The 16,364-nt window shown below is 36.6% G+C and overlaps 1 protein-coding gene across 1 annotated transcript in view; it reads right to left on the reverse strand.

Annotated features, from left to right (window-relative positions):
* Positions 1-2,133: 2,133 nt before the first annotated feature.
* Positions 2,134-16,364, reverse strand: part of LOC121296005 (sphingomyelin phosphodiesterase 3-like) — a 37,603-nt gene continuing 23,372 nt past the window's right edge. The window contains exons 3-8 of the mRNA XM_041221128.1: positions 12,591-12,666; positions 8,504-8,662; positions 8,038-8,127; positions 7,578-7,641; positions 6,416-6,578; positions 2,134-4,937 (exon numbers count right to left, since the gene is read on the reverse strand). Coding sequence (XP_041077062.1) covers positions 4,836-4,937; positions 6,416-6,578; positions 7,578-7,641; positions 8,038-8,127; positions 8,504-8,662; positions 12,591-12,666 — 654 coding nt within the window. The 3' untranslated portion in view covers positions 2,134-4,835. The remainder of the gene's footprint in view (positions 4,938-6,415; positions 6,579-7,577; positions 7,642-8,037; positions 8,128-8,503; positions 8,663-12,590; positions 12,667-16,364) is intronic.

Raw genomic sequence — 16,364 nt, forward strand, 5'->3', positions numbered from 1 at the left:
TTACCGATGTACAGTACTTTATTTTTCAAAAACAACTCTATATTGACACCAAATCTTCTGTGCATCAAAACAATATTGTTCATTCTGTTCTCATTTTGCCAGGCAATGTCGTTCTCAAGGGATTTGTAACGTGCAGGATAGAATAATATCAACTGTTACAATGATGCGCTACTACTTAAGATAGATCAGCTGAAATGGAACATGTTATTGTTAACGATTTCCTGAAACCTTGGTTTTGACTGAACTGGGTTAAGTAGAACTAACTTGTACACTTTCACATGCTGGATAAGATGTTTAATACATACATTTAAATGGTGCCTCCAATACTGCCTGAAATCCTACCTTAAACTACTAGAGTGTCTTGGGGTGTCCCACTTAGGCACAGCCCTGCATAGCTGCATAGTTCTAACACAATTAGAATCCTTCTGTTAATATAAATGTTTTAATGTCTCTTTTCACAGGTTTACGACAAAATGTGGTTTGCAGTTCTGTGCTGACCCCGAAAAAGATTGAGTGAAAAAAGAAATTAAAAAGCGGTCAAAAAAGTAAAAGTCAGCAGGCCGGTTCACCCTGCGGAAACAAAAGCATGAATCCTCTTTGCAGATCAGTTTCATTTTAACTAAATGATATTCAGTATACTGCCCAGGACCACTTTCACCAAGTATTTATTGCAGTGCAATGGTTTGTAAAGAGAAAACAATTAAAAATCCTCTGCTGGTTTGTTGTGTTTTACCCTACTCAGGAAGCTCAAAAATGTATCAGTGTTCTATGAATGATAACAGCATTCAATTCTTTAGCACCCAAAAGATGATTGTAGAGTAGAATATATATATATTCACTGTACTTGTAATAAGAAATTGTTATGCTGTTTTATAATGGACTATGACCTAAAGTATGTACTGCTCTAGATATAGAACACTGTAATTTATATAGTATATTTTCCAAGGCGTTCAGTATTAAACATGACTGTGAATGTGGGACAATAGAACAGTGGTACAGTATTAAGTGATTTCTTTAACAAACAAAAAAAGTTGTTTTGATCAAACTGTCTATTAACAAATGCTGTAAATAGTTTTTAAAATTTTGATAAAATATATTATAAAAATAATATGTGATCTGTGTAAGGCTGCCACATCTGTTTAGTTTACTCGTAATAAACATTTAGAAAATGTTAAATTTTATAGTAGAAAACTATAAACTAACTTTAAGCAGCAAGAAAGTCTATATGATTTTATCTCCTCTGTATTTGTGTATGATATTTCAATCACATAACAACTAAATGGTTCATTATTAATACCTAGCAAAGGCTGTAGATGTATTTTTCTTCACATATTTGCATGCCAGCACGAGTGTCATTATTAATACCTAGCAAAGGCTGTAGATGTATTTTTCTTCACATATTTGCATGCCAGCACGAGTGTACAAGTGCTTGTTAAGAAACTAGTCCAGAATGCATCTGACCAGACTTAATTTCCTGCCAAGTGAATACTCAGAGGCTGTAAATGGCCTTGCTTGTTTATCATGCAATGTCAACATTGTCATTTTCTTCCTCTTGTGGAACGTTTAAACGTTGCCTTTCAGTTTTGGGCAGGTAGTTTACATGTTTACAAAAAAAAAAAAATCATTATGCTGTCACTTGCAGGTGTTTTAAATAGTTCTGAAGGAATACATTATACTTAATACATACTGCCTCCCTAAGGAAAGCTGCAGTGGAATTCTGCAGTCATTACTTTTGAAACTTGTTTGTAAAACATCAGTAACGTGCAATGCACTGAGGAAGCGCCCGTCAGCTCAGCACCTCCTTTATTAAAATCTGTCAACTGTTATGCCTACTGAAAATTATTTGAAACAGAAACCTTTTTTATATTACAGAATAAATACCATGGATTTGCTTAACAGATACATGAGTGATGTGAGGAGCAATGCGTTCACACAACAAGTATGCTGCATACTGTAACACAGGTGTATCTGCTTTTGTGTGCTAAACCTGTTTTTTATTTGTACGCGTTAGTCATATACTTTGTTTGAACTATTATATTGTTCAAAGTGAATATTTATAGGCTTCATCTTTTTAAAACATGCTTTACCATAAGTTTTCTCTTAACTCTTTCATGGATTCATTCAGATTTACTTTTGTACCATGATTATGTTTAAGGATGAAAACTGGACTACTACTTACTGTGAGTTACTGTACTGTACAGTAGCGCAGTTGTACCGTAAAGAGATGCCTCTGCATGCTAACCACACACTGTCCCCAAAAAATCCAGTTTGACCAACTGCTTGGTGTTTTGGTGGAAAACAAAATGAAATAAACACACAGACAGAAGATGAAATAGTTTTAAAAAGCAGAAGAAATATACTTTGTATAACGATAGGCTATAAAACATCACTACCATTCATAACAAAGTTGTTCCTGACTACTCAGGATCATTAAAAAAAGAAATGATGTTCTACAGTATCTTAGGAAAGATTAAAAGCCTTATAGTGTGTCGTACAAAGAGCATGCAGGCCACAGACGGGACATTTCACTGATTGGTTTTCTTCTGCGTGGGTCTTATTCCTGCCCACAGGAATCAGTGATAAACACATAATACAATCCATCCTCCAGTGCATCATTTTCAGAACCATGCTTCTTGCTGATGTGATGTATCAGTTTCCATAATAATAAAATATAAACACTGCAAATTCTACCAGAACCACGACTGTAATGATCTGTGCTACTGAGATTTTATAACGTATGGGTTTGAAAGTCAATACCATGTAACTAAAATACCACATACAACCAGAAATGTGTATAATTGGACAAGCGATAAGCTCAGGGGGGCTCATAAAGCACTTTTGGCTTGTAAACAGCTTTGTGCCAGATTTGAAGTGTGGTCTCTATCATTGATATGACCATCAGCAGTTACATGATTAATGTTTAACCATAATGGAACTTGACTCCGACAACAATAGAATACAAAATGGATACCAAATATTGAGACAATATATCAACATATGTTGTCTCTGTGAGGCTGAAACCTAAAAAGTCAAATGACCTCAATGAGGCAGCAAAAAAATAACTGGTCATAAGACAAGGTCAAGTCACTGACACATTTACCTTAACACTATGGTATTTATAAAGATATGAGGCAGCTGCTGCATCTACAAAATGGACGATATAGGAAAATACCCATGATCAAATCTGACCTTAGAATCATGTAATACAAGAGTTTACTGAATAGGGAGATATTACAAAACACTTGGTCATCCATAAACCAAAACTCACATGATCAAACTCTGGCAGCTATATCAGGTCACAGGTAAAACGGTATCTTACATTTTGCCTGAGGAGTTTCCAAAACACTGAAAATACGAAGCCATATCTTAACAGTTTATGAGCTATGGGCCCTATTCAAAATTTTGAGGGTGGTTCTCTTAGGTTAAAAGTGCTTTGAAAATACTAGTGAGAATAAACATCTCTCTCTAAAACAGTTGAAAAGGATTTTCTGAACTACAAACTTGTTTTAATTCATCAAAATTGGCTTGAGAAAAAAAAAGCAGTCTGAACAGTTTGTGAACAGGGCCCATGAGCTGTGATCGAAGTGGCACCTTAGGTAGATTTATAAAAACATGGCAGTTCCTTTATGGGGATGCCTAAAATCAACAGAATAATCAATAAAATATCGGAAAAACAGATTAAATCTCCCTCTACATATTGTTAGATTTTTTGGCAATCTATATTGTTTGTTCACCTGGGGATTTGCATAGCATAACAAACAATGCAATGTGCAATCACAAAATACTTTTTTTTTCCCCACTCTTCCTAATTGAATCCCTTGGGTTTACTTTCTTAGCACTATGCGTTAATCATTTTATTTTTGGAACTACGCTACAACTCGCACAGTAGCACCATGACAGCACATCACACCACTGAACTGGTCTTACCAGCACCTTGGAGACAAGGATATGGAAATGAAGCACTAAGAAAGGGACACATAGACTACACATCTCATCCCTTAGTCACTAGGGACACATGGCAAAGATTGTGTCATTGGGATAGAGCTTACAAAATATCATACAGCTCCCAGAATTACATTTTAGATGTTTTTGGAGTCAGAATTAGGCAAAGCTATGTATAGTCTAAAAGGTTTGGCAAAGAAGTTCCCCTGAAGATTGTGGGAAGGGAACAGATGCTCCCCTGCTGTTACAAAACAATGGCTTTCCAATCAGAAAGGAGGATTTTGCCGCTGCTGAACCAATGAAAACATTCCTGTTGCTAGGGAGTACTACCTAGTTTGTGTTGCATGCAACTTCATCTCATTCCAACAGCATGCTAGCATTAACATTTAAAGATTTCTGTTTAAAAAAAAAAAGAAAACGTTTTTGAGACTTCAGAAGAATGTATGACAAAGAAAACAGAAAACACTCAGCTGCAGCTGTGTTACAAACTGAATTGTGCTATCTACTGGTAGAAAATAACTTTCTGTGTTAATAATTATTATAATAGTGGCATTGGTCCAACAGAATGGATAAGGTGTTCTCCTTCTCTCATCTTCGCAGTCTCAAAGAGTCCTCCTTGAGTATGCCCAGAAAAGAAGCCAGGGACTGGCAACAACAAACAGTCTGGATAGCCTCTTCCATCCATGTTACATCACCATAGGTTAGCCAAACAGAATGTGGCTTTAAAAGAGGTGCAAGGTTGGGGTGAGCTTGCCTGCCAGGCGCTGTAAGAAAGCTCTACCTTCCTCTCTTGTCTTTGCTTCAAGTCTCCTGCTGAGCAGTGTTCTCCTGAACAGTCTGCCCTTCTCCCCCCTCATTTGCCTCTCTCTTGTTTTCTCAGCCTCTCTGTGTTTCTAGGGTTCCTCGTCTCCGGTTGAGACTGTCATGCGCATTGATACAGGCAGGTGATCGGTCAGCCCTGCCAATTGGGTGATGAAGCTAAACTCTTCAATATCCTGAAAAGGTAGAATACAAGAAATACATCCCAATTAATCAGTACAGTACAGTATTACCCATAATACCCTCAGCTAACTTATAATATACTGTGCACTATAGTATTCTAATGTCTATTTTTTTTTTTTTTTTTTTTTTTGTGCAGTACCATAATATTTTATATGGATTAGTACACAGACAAGTAAAATACAAAAATATCTTATTATTATTTAAAAGAGTAAACATCTAAAACATAAACAATATGGTGAATGCTTTGTGAACACGACCCTGCATTGCCCTATTGTAAAGGTAGTCGGTAGAGGGTAGCACATACAGTAAGAAACACTCTGAAATCCTCAATTAAGTAAGGAAAACAAATATGCTGTTTGAAAAGATATGGTTGAAACAAACACTTGTATTTTCTTCGGTGGTTTCAATGAACAGAAGACATCAAAGTAAACAGAATCATTTTTTTTTATACTTTAAGTCCTGTCAATATTTGAATGTTTCTCCATTGGTAATTGTTTGACACTTTTTCTATATGTAGGAAAAGTAACAACAGCTTTGGTTTAGAGTACACATATGTTCCAGTTTTTCACCTGTAGTCTGTGTGTAGGTTTTGGGTAACTTGAGACAGGAACGGGTGAGTAAAATGTCTTTGTTACTGGTATGGACGTTTGTGTTGAGTGAATTGTTTTTCGGCCTGTGCAGTTTCCTAGAGCCTGTACTGCAGCCCCTCACAGCGAAGCATTCCTTTAATATGATGATTATTATATTGCTTTATTGCTTTTAAGTTAGTGAGAGCTGTTTATTTGGGTTTTCATGCTTAGGATATTTTTAAGCTGGTTCCTGACTGTATCTTCTGTGCTTTAATAAAATGTAAGGAGACAATTGGCAACTGCATAAGATGACATCACATGACACCATGGTAAATAGCTGAATTTAGTTTATTGCTATGTGCAACAGAGCATAATGAGTTTATTAACCAGACAATAACTATTATATCAGTAAAACATTGTTACTAGTGTAAACCGAAACGGTACACCTCCTGTCCCTGTCACAGTAAACCTAACTGCCATCCTTCTTAACCACATGAACGATTGTTCATAAAAACAGAGGGTGCCGTACAAGCACATTATTAAAAAAAAAAAAGTGAATTGTTTTGAATAAAATCTTCTCCTGTCGCAGGTCTCTTTGTAATCCAACACCCTTGCTTGAGTTTAAAAATTAATGCATTTAGGCTACAGATATGGTGGACAAATGCATTATAATTGTAAAAAAAGAAATGAAATCTAATCTTGATTAGTGAGATTTATCATTACATTTACATTCTCTAGCCTGTAAAAATCGAGATGACTGGCTACATTGAAACATAGTAAGGCTTTTATTAGACACATTAACAAAACAAACTGCATAATAAATACAACCTAAACCAGAGATAAATCATGACCTGCATGTCACTTTTGTATCTACTTTTGATCTACGAATGAATGGAACATACCACTTTCCATTCAGGCTGAAGTCCTTCCTCAGTGTACAGTATGTAGTCAATTCTCCTCCCACTGCCCTTGAGTGGTATCTTCCGACCCTTTTGACTGGAGCCGTGGTTCTTGCTGGTAGGATATACCAGATACTCCTTTCTCCCTTCTTCATTCTCCATGATTCTGGAAATAACAAAATCAGTGGGTGGAAATCTTAACAAGGGGGTAACAAAAAAAATGAAGTGGAGCTAGACTTAGGACAGAGGACAGGAGACATTTATTTAAACAGAGAGTGGGGGTGCCCCGTCCCTGTGTGTATTTTATGTGTATCTGTTGTATGTGTTACTGTTGGTGTACAGGATATAATGTGGCTTATGTAGCACGAGCGTTTTAAAATGTACATTTGTATTTAGGCATGGGGATTGCACAATCACTCCACGTGCAGATTAAAGAGGGTATTAGGATGAAAACACGAGGAGCACTGTTAGTTCACGTGCAGATTTACAGAGATTCCAATCAAGTTTCGGTACAGCTGCATAAAAAGAGTCACACTGGGTTTCACTCACTCAGGGTTGTGTGTTCAGGAGTGGAGAACAGGATACAGAAGGAGAAAATCATTTAAAACTAAACGCAAAACAAGCCCTACCCATGTGGGAGGACTCGCACGATACTTGTTTTGTGGTTCGTCCACCGTTTGTTTGTTTATTTATTTTGGCCACTGCGCCATTTGTTTTCTTCAGTATTTTGTTCAACTTTTTATTTTCTGTTTTACAATAAACCGGCACATCAGCACATTTGATTCACAATTCACTCACCACTCTGTGTGTTTCTGTTCCGGGTCTGATGTCACCACTACAGCCATCCTTGTGACAGAAGGGTATGGACTGGGTTACATTCCCATGTTGTTGATGCTGAATAACTGGGATACTTTAAGACCCAGCTTGACAAAGTTTTGAGCTCAATCAGCTTCTAGAAACTGGACAACACTGATGGGCCAAATGATCTCCTCTTGTTCATAAATATTCTTAACATTTCTGCATTTGAAATGTTTATTTAGTGATTAGTGATAGTGTGTGTAGAAATACCTCTGCTTTTTGAGATGCCCTGAACTGAGAAGGTATAGAATACTTGACCTCTGGGATTTGACAATACATGGGAAAACAGAAACTGTTAGGAACTTACTTTTGTAGATTCTCTGGAGAACTAACTTCTTCGTCATAGAGCCCAGATGGGTCCAGGAGCGTTCCTGCAAAGATCCACAGAAGTACCACATATTACACTAACAATACTACTACCAGTACTACTACTACTACAACTACTACTACTACTACTGCTAATAATAATAATAATAATAATAATAATAATAATAATAACAATAATAATAATATTGTAGTTCTTAAATTTGTTTTTTATCCATATATCTTATTATTTCGAAAAAAATAAAATAAAGGCTACTTATGGCCCAACATGCTTTTTTTTCCATTTCAAACTTCACTGAAAATACAAATTTTATGTCTGAATATTTAATATTTGTAAATTCATTAGTCAAATAATTAGAGTGGGAGAAAGCGAGACGGAGGAAAGAAGGACAATGGTAAGGGGAGTAACAGATGGCCGCATGGACACTGAATCCTAGACTTACCCACGACCCACGGTTTGTCCTCGCCAGGTCCCAGTCGGCAGGGGTCCTTGTAGCGGGTGAACAGGGAGTGCTGCTGCTCCAGCTTGTCCTCTGTGGGGAGATAACAAGAAGTAGGGAAGGTGTAAGATGCTTGCATGTGTCACTGTTTGTGTATGTGTGTGTGACTGTGTGTGGGAAGAGGGCTTGTGTTCACGATGTGTCGAATATGGAAAAGCCACTCAGTGTAAACTCTTCATTCCACACTTGTATAGATATTGATACTAGCCTTTTTCTTATACAGCTGAATTATCTTGCAGTCATTCACATACAAAGACAGAAAGACATTTCACGCTGTTTCACATTTTATGTCTCACACTGCGTTACTAAGCAGATGAGTACATTGAAACAAGTAGTTCCCTGAATTCAGGGCTAACAAAAATACACAATACACAGCTAACAAAATGTTGTATTTCTATGTGGAATTCACCTGATGAGCAGTTGTCGAAATTCAGGTCCCCACAAATCACGTTGAATGCCACCATGTCCTCGGGACTGTCTGCCCCAGCAGGACGGGAGGTAGATTTTATGAATTCGGACTGCCAGTCGACAAGCAGATCAAGCTGCTCACATCGAACCGCACAGTCTGCTGTGAATACAGAAGGTGGAAAACGTTTTAATATCTATATCTTTTTTATTACCAGGAGGAGCACCTTACGAACAGCCATATAAAAAAAAATGGCATTTGATTCTTATCTAATGAGCAGTAAAAATCTTAGGCACTGTATTTAATAGAACTAAATAAACATTTACTAGAACTATGTTGAAATGTCAAAGCATCTATGGTTTTATTTGTTAGATAAACTATGATAAAAAAAGTCGCCCAGTTCTATGTACAAACCCCCCACATCAGAACCCTTTCATAAGGGTCATCTTGAGTTCAAGTGTGGTTATTGAGCTTTAGCATTGATGGTTTTTCAACTTAAATGGAACATGCTTGGTCACATAAATGAAATGTGGAAACAGAAATATGACATCAAATACATTTTATACCATTATTTAATTAAACTCTGAAAATGTACCTTTGAACCTGCCAACATTATGGAGGTACACACACAAAAATGTCCCTAACAGGTGTCATTAAGTTCAGCCAAACAATTGTATCTATTGTTGTGAATTAATTGAAAAAATGATAAAGTAACATTTATTGTTACCTTCATATTGCATCAATAGCTGATATAGGAATTGGATAGACTAACCAAGAAAATGATATTGGCCATACTAAAAGTTTTTTAATGTTCTATATATTTTTTAATTTTACCATGAACAACACTGCTATTTACATAATACTTAATATGCACTTTTGCTTATGTATTTATTTTAAACACCACAGCCTATCCTATACATTACTAGCCTTGTCAATCATACAATTATTACAGCAGGCAAAATGGGGAATCTTTATTATCATTATTTAATGATTCCTAATTCAAAATAGAGATAAGTAGAAGAAAAACTACTGTATTAAGTACTGCAAAATCTTTTTTGTGAATGCACAAAAGAGTATACTGCAGTCCAGCATCAAATCTCTAAAAGCTCTCTGGCGCACTCTGCTGGAAAGAGAAAGTATGCACTTTACACTTAACACCGCAAGATCACTGTGGTAGGGTTTGCCTCGTCTTGAGCTACCACATGCCTAGATTCACTACTACAGACACCCCTGTAGGTCATTGTTTTCCAGTTGTATCATTATTGTTAAAGCTAAAAGAAACCAGTGTTGGGTTAACAAAAATAAATAAAACATAAATATTTAAACCCTTCAACCATTTGGTTTTGAACCCAGGTCTATAGGAGCATCAGGCATAACCTACTAAGCTATCATGATTGAAATCCTGGTCCCAGAGGGATCCATGCGTCAGTTCAGCCAACCTTTTAACGTGCAAACTATGCAGGCCCTGCAGAAGTGAAGCACTGCTTTTCTTTAGAGTCATATTTACTAATGATCGATGTCAAGCGTTTTGGGCTGATGTGCAACATTAGCATCGTCAACGCCAGAGTGCATGGAAATGACACGGCAACTCTCCAGGCAAGTCTTTACTCATGATCAGCCCACCCCTGGACAGTAAAAGGGAGGACTGGAGCTCTGGATTAGATCTGCCTGCTCCAGGGGTTAGCAAGGGCCTTTTCTCCTCTGGCAACTGCAATTTTTAATGTCAGCAGTTTAAATAATGAAATTTGCTAAACACATTGGTTAGCAGAGTTCAGAGTATCGATTTTAGAGCTATAGGGAGTTAATGTAGATTACAATTGGACAAGCAGTTCCCAAGATACATGTTTACATGTTAAATACAGTCATAAAGTTGAAAGGACAGATAGACAGGCTCCATATATCCAAAGATTATGATACACTCAATTATTTGTGCAAAAGAGTATACTCACAATTGAAAAAGGTTTTCAAGCTAAACAGTACTGTATGAAAACCTCAAACAGCCACCACATAGCCAAAATTATTAATTTAGCTTCCATATGAGAGTCTAAAGAGCAAAGAGTCATACAATATTAAACCAATATTTTATTTTTATTGCATTTGTCTTCAAAAATTGAAGCCAGACTAAATATAGAAATCAAAGACATGAAAATGTGAGGGAGGATCCTAAAATAGAAAAAAATATCAGTCATTGTAAGGCGAGAAAGTCAGAGATGACAGGTTTAAAAATAGCAAGTACTTAGGCATAACATTGCAGATTTCAACAGGTTGCTACGGCAACTGCAGCATATTTTTGCCACCAGCGCAAGAGTGGGGTTGTTCGATGTGCTGTTCCTGTCTAGAAGGGGAAATTGATAAATTAATTTGATTAGTCTCTGGTTTCACAGATTTACAGGGACTTAAATAGGATTCAGGATGGACCAGCAAAAAAAAAAAAAACATAGCCTTTATGGTTCAGTGCACAGTTGTTAACTCACACAGTTAGGCCAAGAAACACTACCCTCATCCCATTATTCATATAGGAAATATTCTTGTGGGTACCAGATTTTTCGAGTGAGGCAAGATTAACAAAATGATGGGTAAATTATATAATTTACATTATATCGCATGATTTAAACAGTATTACAGATGTTAATGACTGACTAAAGACAGATTAACAAAAATACAATATGCATCTATTAAGTTAAAATTGTGTTTGAGGATCAGCAAGTTCATAAGACGTAAATTAAAAACAAAAGTTAAATGATAAAGGGAAGTCCGGATTGTATATTGACCATTTAATATGGAAGAGATTTATTTTATTGTTATTTACTGCTTGAGTGTGTACTCCAACCCATAAGAAACAAACCACAGAAACAGCTGCATCTTATGGGGGGTTTTTGTAATAATACATTATGGGTGACATTGTTGCAGGAGGGAGCACAAACTCCGTACACTGGGATCTTTCAAAGAAAAATCTCTTTCTCCTGGCAAATGTTCCAGAGCAAAAGTTGAACAAAAGCAATTCCCTTGTTTATTTACTTATGATGTGTCAATAAAAAATAACAAAACTATCAAGAATGTGATGACATAACAATTGCTGCAATATGGACAACAGCAAACACCTTGAGGCAGACAGTATGGATGGATGTATGCGAGGTGCGAGTGAGTGGAGGTCTGTGTGCGTGTGTGTGTGTGTGTGTGTGTGTGTGTGGCAAAACCAACAAAGGGAAGCAATGTGTTTCTTGTAAACACTGCAGGGGGTTCTGGAACACTTTAAGTATCACTTTTCAAGGAGTAGGTTTTGCCTCCCATCTTTTTCAAGGCACCACACAGATGCTATAATAGGGTACAGTCTTAGTTTTTACATTTTAAGGACCACTTGGTTACTATAACCAGGTGGTACTTAAAACGTTAACTGTTCATATTTGAATTTTACCTTGGACCATCACATGTAACAACGAACACTATCAAAATGGATCTAATCCTAAAATACATAACTGGGCTCACAACACAACTATTGCAGGAGCAGCAAATCATTTTCAAAGTGTGAAGTGCAGGCAGGGGGAATGATACTTACTGTTGACCTCAATTTACTAGCTGCATCTTGATAAAGCTACACAAATATTTTCATAGCATAAACTTTCCTTTGTAATGAAATGCAAACAAAATAGAATGTTTCAGGGAACACAGCCACCAGTTTTGTTTTTCAGGCTAAAGGCTGGTTTCAGACTAGCAGATTAGTACTGATCTTGGACAACCCAATGGGGGAGGGGGGGGGGGGGGGGGGGGGGGGGGGGGGGGGGGGTTCCGATTCATCGATTTGTACCATATTTAGCAGGACAATATCTTTCTTGATGGTACGATTATCAATAGTGACCCCTGACACAGTGACCAAAACATGTTTTATTCCAAAAACTTGCACTATCAAATGGGGAAATAATTGTGTAATTTGTAATGTTTTACACTGAATTTACTGTATCATGATACATATCGTAGAGGGACCCTTGTATCGTGAAGACACTGCCGATACACAGAAAAAGTAGGTAAGGTACTGCTGGACTGGTGCTAATCAGGGTCTGTGAAACCAGCTGGAAGAATCTAAGGGGCTTACCTTCCAAAGCATGCAGGTGAGTAGAGGAAATATATCCCACAATTCTTTGATCTTGAGGTGTAGATCCCACATGCACCTAAAGGGAGACAGACACAGACAGGGTTTAAGATATCAGCAGGCTCCTTCAGTTTTTATCAGCAGACTCCTTCAGTTGTTTTTAGAGGTGAGCACTTGGTCCCATCCCACTTAGGCAGCTGTTCACAGCCTCAGATAAGCTACCATACTGAATGACAAATGTGATAATTGAATGAGCTTCCAGTTGGATTGGTAGGGTACATTTTCCTCGACAGTTGAGACTTTTTCTGCAGCTATTTTTAAAAGTTATTCGTATTCAAGTAAACTCATCACTCAAGCTTGCCTTTGAAAATCTTAAATTTAGACAAGGCTTTTGAATAAATTTGCACCAGCAGTAGTGTCTGATGCGTCATTGGACAGTAATATAGAACACTGAACCATTAGTCATAAATACTTCACCACAACGGTACTGCATCCAATAAAGAATTATAAATGACATGTTAATAATGGATTGTACATACAGTACATCACTGGAACTGAGTAACCTATTTTTATATGTTTAGTTTTGCAGTTGCCCTTAAAAACACCCCACAAAGACAATAAGTACAGTTACACAGAAGTGTCAGAGCTTTTATTGACTGTAGCTAACCCTAAAGTTTAAATGCATGATACTATGGTTTTGAGAAATGTATGGCAAATTGGACTGTGTCATGCTCGCCTGCAATTTAGTCCTACAGCCAATAGATGACTGTTTAGACTCAAGCTACGCTAATTAGGAATAATTAACCAACCCAGGTTATTACATGGGTCACACTAAACATCTATTGCTTTGAACTTACTCCCCTGTGACAAGGTATAGATCGATTTCATTAAGCTTTCTTAATAGTTAACAATTTAATTGCAATTACATGAAGCATCTCCTGGAGATACAGGTTCTGGAAAATGTAATTCAATTCACCAAAAGAAGTTAGCGTTTTGTTTCCATCAAAAGAAATTCCATTGCAGTTTCCAAATTAACCGGGTCTGTGGTACCTGTCTTTTTTTTTTTTTTCAAGTTCAATTTTTCGGTTAGAATTGTCACTAGTTCTTCTAAATAGTATTATAGTCATTAGTTAATGTGTTAATTTAATTCTTCCTGAGATCAGCTCTTCTTTGTCCTTTGATCTGGTGGAGGTACGGGGCTGAATTACAGGTGAGTCAGCTTAAGTGAAATCTGCATTAAAGTCCAGCCCAACTAGATGCTGCTGTGTTTTTTTATCAGGTAACTGAAGTGTTACTTTAGTTTTATTTTAGTTGTTTCTAATAGGGTGTCTACACAGGGCCGACAGGGAAATTCTGCTACTGTACTTTACAAGTACATCTTGGTTCTGAGGGGGTTAGGAGCTGGAATATTTTGATGTAACTACTAGCTTCATTAAAAAATTAAATTATAAAAAGATCCTTCCGGCGTTTTCATGAAACAGTTCTTTCATGCAGCAGCTTTGGAAATTTTTCTTTATTGCAGCTGCCATAATAAATATGTTTTTAATTGTGCTCAAACAGGCAGAGCCAAAAAAATGATTCATTTAGTGTAATGTTTTTTTCTGGTTGAGTTTAAGTCAGTTCATATTTCATACTTTTTGTTCTGAATTTCATAAATTCTGGTCCAATCTCCCAAATGAAATTCTTCCACACATCAGTCAAGCACTAAAATAAACAAACCAAATGACTGTTTTAACCGTTGAGCTGGACCCACAGCCTTCCATACTACAGCACAGTTAACCCCATTTTTGCAAACAGTCAGGAATGACCTGAAAGGACCCGAGGCAGACAACCTCTTATTCTGTATAAAACATTCAGTACTTTATGCATGCTTGGTTAAACACTATGGAGACCAGCAAGCAGTGTTATGAAAACATGCTTAGGGTTCTGCAATCAGGCAATAAGAACAGCCTTCAAGTTTGTCCAGGGTCATTGTAGGGCGAGATGCAGCTGGTACTGCTAGCCAAGGCTGTGAAGGCAGACATGGGCACAAATAGTACAGCATCTGTGATAAGGCATGGGAACCCAAGGCAGAGGAGCTTGAGGGGGTATTAAATAAATGATAATGGAAAAACAAGAACATCACTTATCTGCAGACTTGCTGTGAATCTAGGGCATTCAAATGTGCATTGATTTGATTGAAATAAATGTTGGGATTCTAGGATGGACCACTCTGTTTTCAATCTCTTTTGGTTTTCCAGTATGCTCCAGATTACATTTTATAAACTGTGTTCAATTCTCAGATAGGGGTATACATTATACCCACCTATTCATGTAATTCAGGAATTCCCAATTAATGGCAAAAATTGACAATAAAAAAGTATGGGAAAACTGCAAAATTACTGTGCAAGTTAAACTAGGTTAACTTTTATAAGGGTGGAAACATGGAAGGAGAGGGATGATACCTTCCTTCTATTGAATTCAATATTAATTTGGGTTACGTTTAAGCCAGCCATTCATATTTAGCTTGTTACAGCTTGATCCAGTGACTAAAATAATGTGGCAGTAAATGGTTTATTTTTACCTGGAAAACATAAATAATGAATGAGCTCCATTTAAGTTTTAACAAATACAGCATTAAGATAGACCTTAATGACTGTGCTCTAACACATGTTGTATTTTGTAAATTGTAGTATTTTCATAATCAATATTTTGCAAACAACATTGTTTTATTGAATATTGACAAATTAACATTATTAAGAATGCAGATGGCCTAATGCTTAAATAAGGGACACTATAGTAGCCACATTATTGAAATGTGTATTAATATCATTTAAATGTGAAAAGTCATGAAATTGTAAGGATCAAAACTATGAATGTTTCAAAGATGAAGGAAGACCAGGACTCAAGAGAAACATACAATCATCTCTTAGAGTTTGTGTTTCCCCCTGATCATTTAATCCTACTTTTTATTGATATATTTATCTGTGGTAGTCCATCAGCCATCTTTAACTGTCCTATGTATCTGTTTATTACATGTCTGTATTTTTGTTCATAGTCCATCGTTTCGTCCAAAACAACATCACTTTGAGAGCCAAATGCTGTAGGCATCTTCAAGCTTTTTTTTAATATAATGATTTGGAAACAGTAAGAGTTTTTGTTTGTTTTTTAAGTATTCAAAACACATTCTGTGCTTAGCAGGCTCCACTCTGCCAGGACTGTACTTGTCTTGCAGAGCCTGATCAATACAGGAGGTTAAGGAGGTGATGCTGGAGATGCTGTAAATGATGTTTGTATGTCCGACGACCAATAACAGAACAGTATGTGCTCACACTGCCAGTACAACTGGCCACTCTCAAACAAAATTCAGCGGCTTGTCATGAAGTTTAAAGAACTAATTCGCCTCCTCTTTATCACGCTGTCAATCTGTCTGCCTGTCTTTTTGTTTTTAAAGTTGCATGTTTATAAGAGCAGAGCAAAGACATGTACTGAACTTTCTTACAATCATTTGTTTATTTGTTTGTTTTTGTGTTAATGGTGCAGCAACTACAATTAGCTAGTTAGGTTAAGCATTACCGTAAGAGTAAATATTTTTGTACACAATATTTAAGTTCTTCATCAATAAAAGGCATTTTATCAAATAATTGCACGCTTCATCTGAACTTGATTTTTTAAAAGATACAAGCACAAAAGTCTATTTGGTTTCCAGCTTTGTTACAGGAAATCTAATAATCTATAGATGATTCTAGACTCTACAGATATACTGTACTATCTTATCAAATTACAACATGGATTTCT

Source organism: Polyodon spathula, chromosome 21 (assembly GCF_017654505.1).
Source record: "Polyodon spathula isolate WHYD16114869_AA chromosome 21, ASM1765450v1, whole genome shotgun sequence".
In the NCBI taxonomy this organism is placed as follows: Eukaryota; Metazoa; Chordata; class Actinopteri; order Acipenseriformes; family Polyodontidae; genus Polyodon; species Polyodon spathula.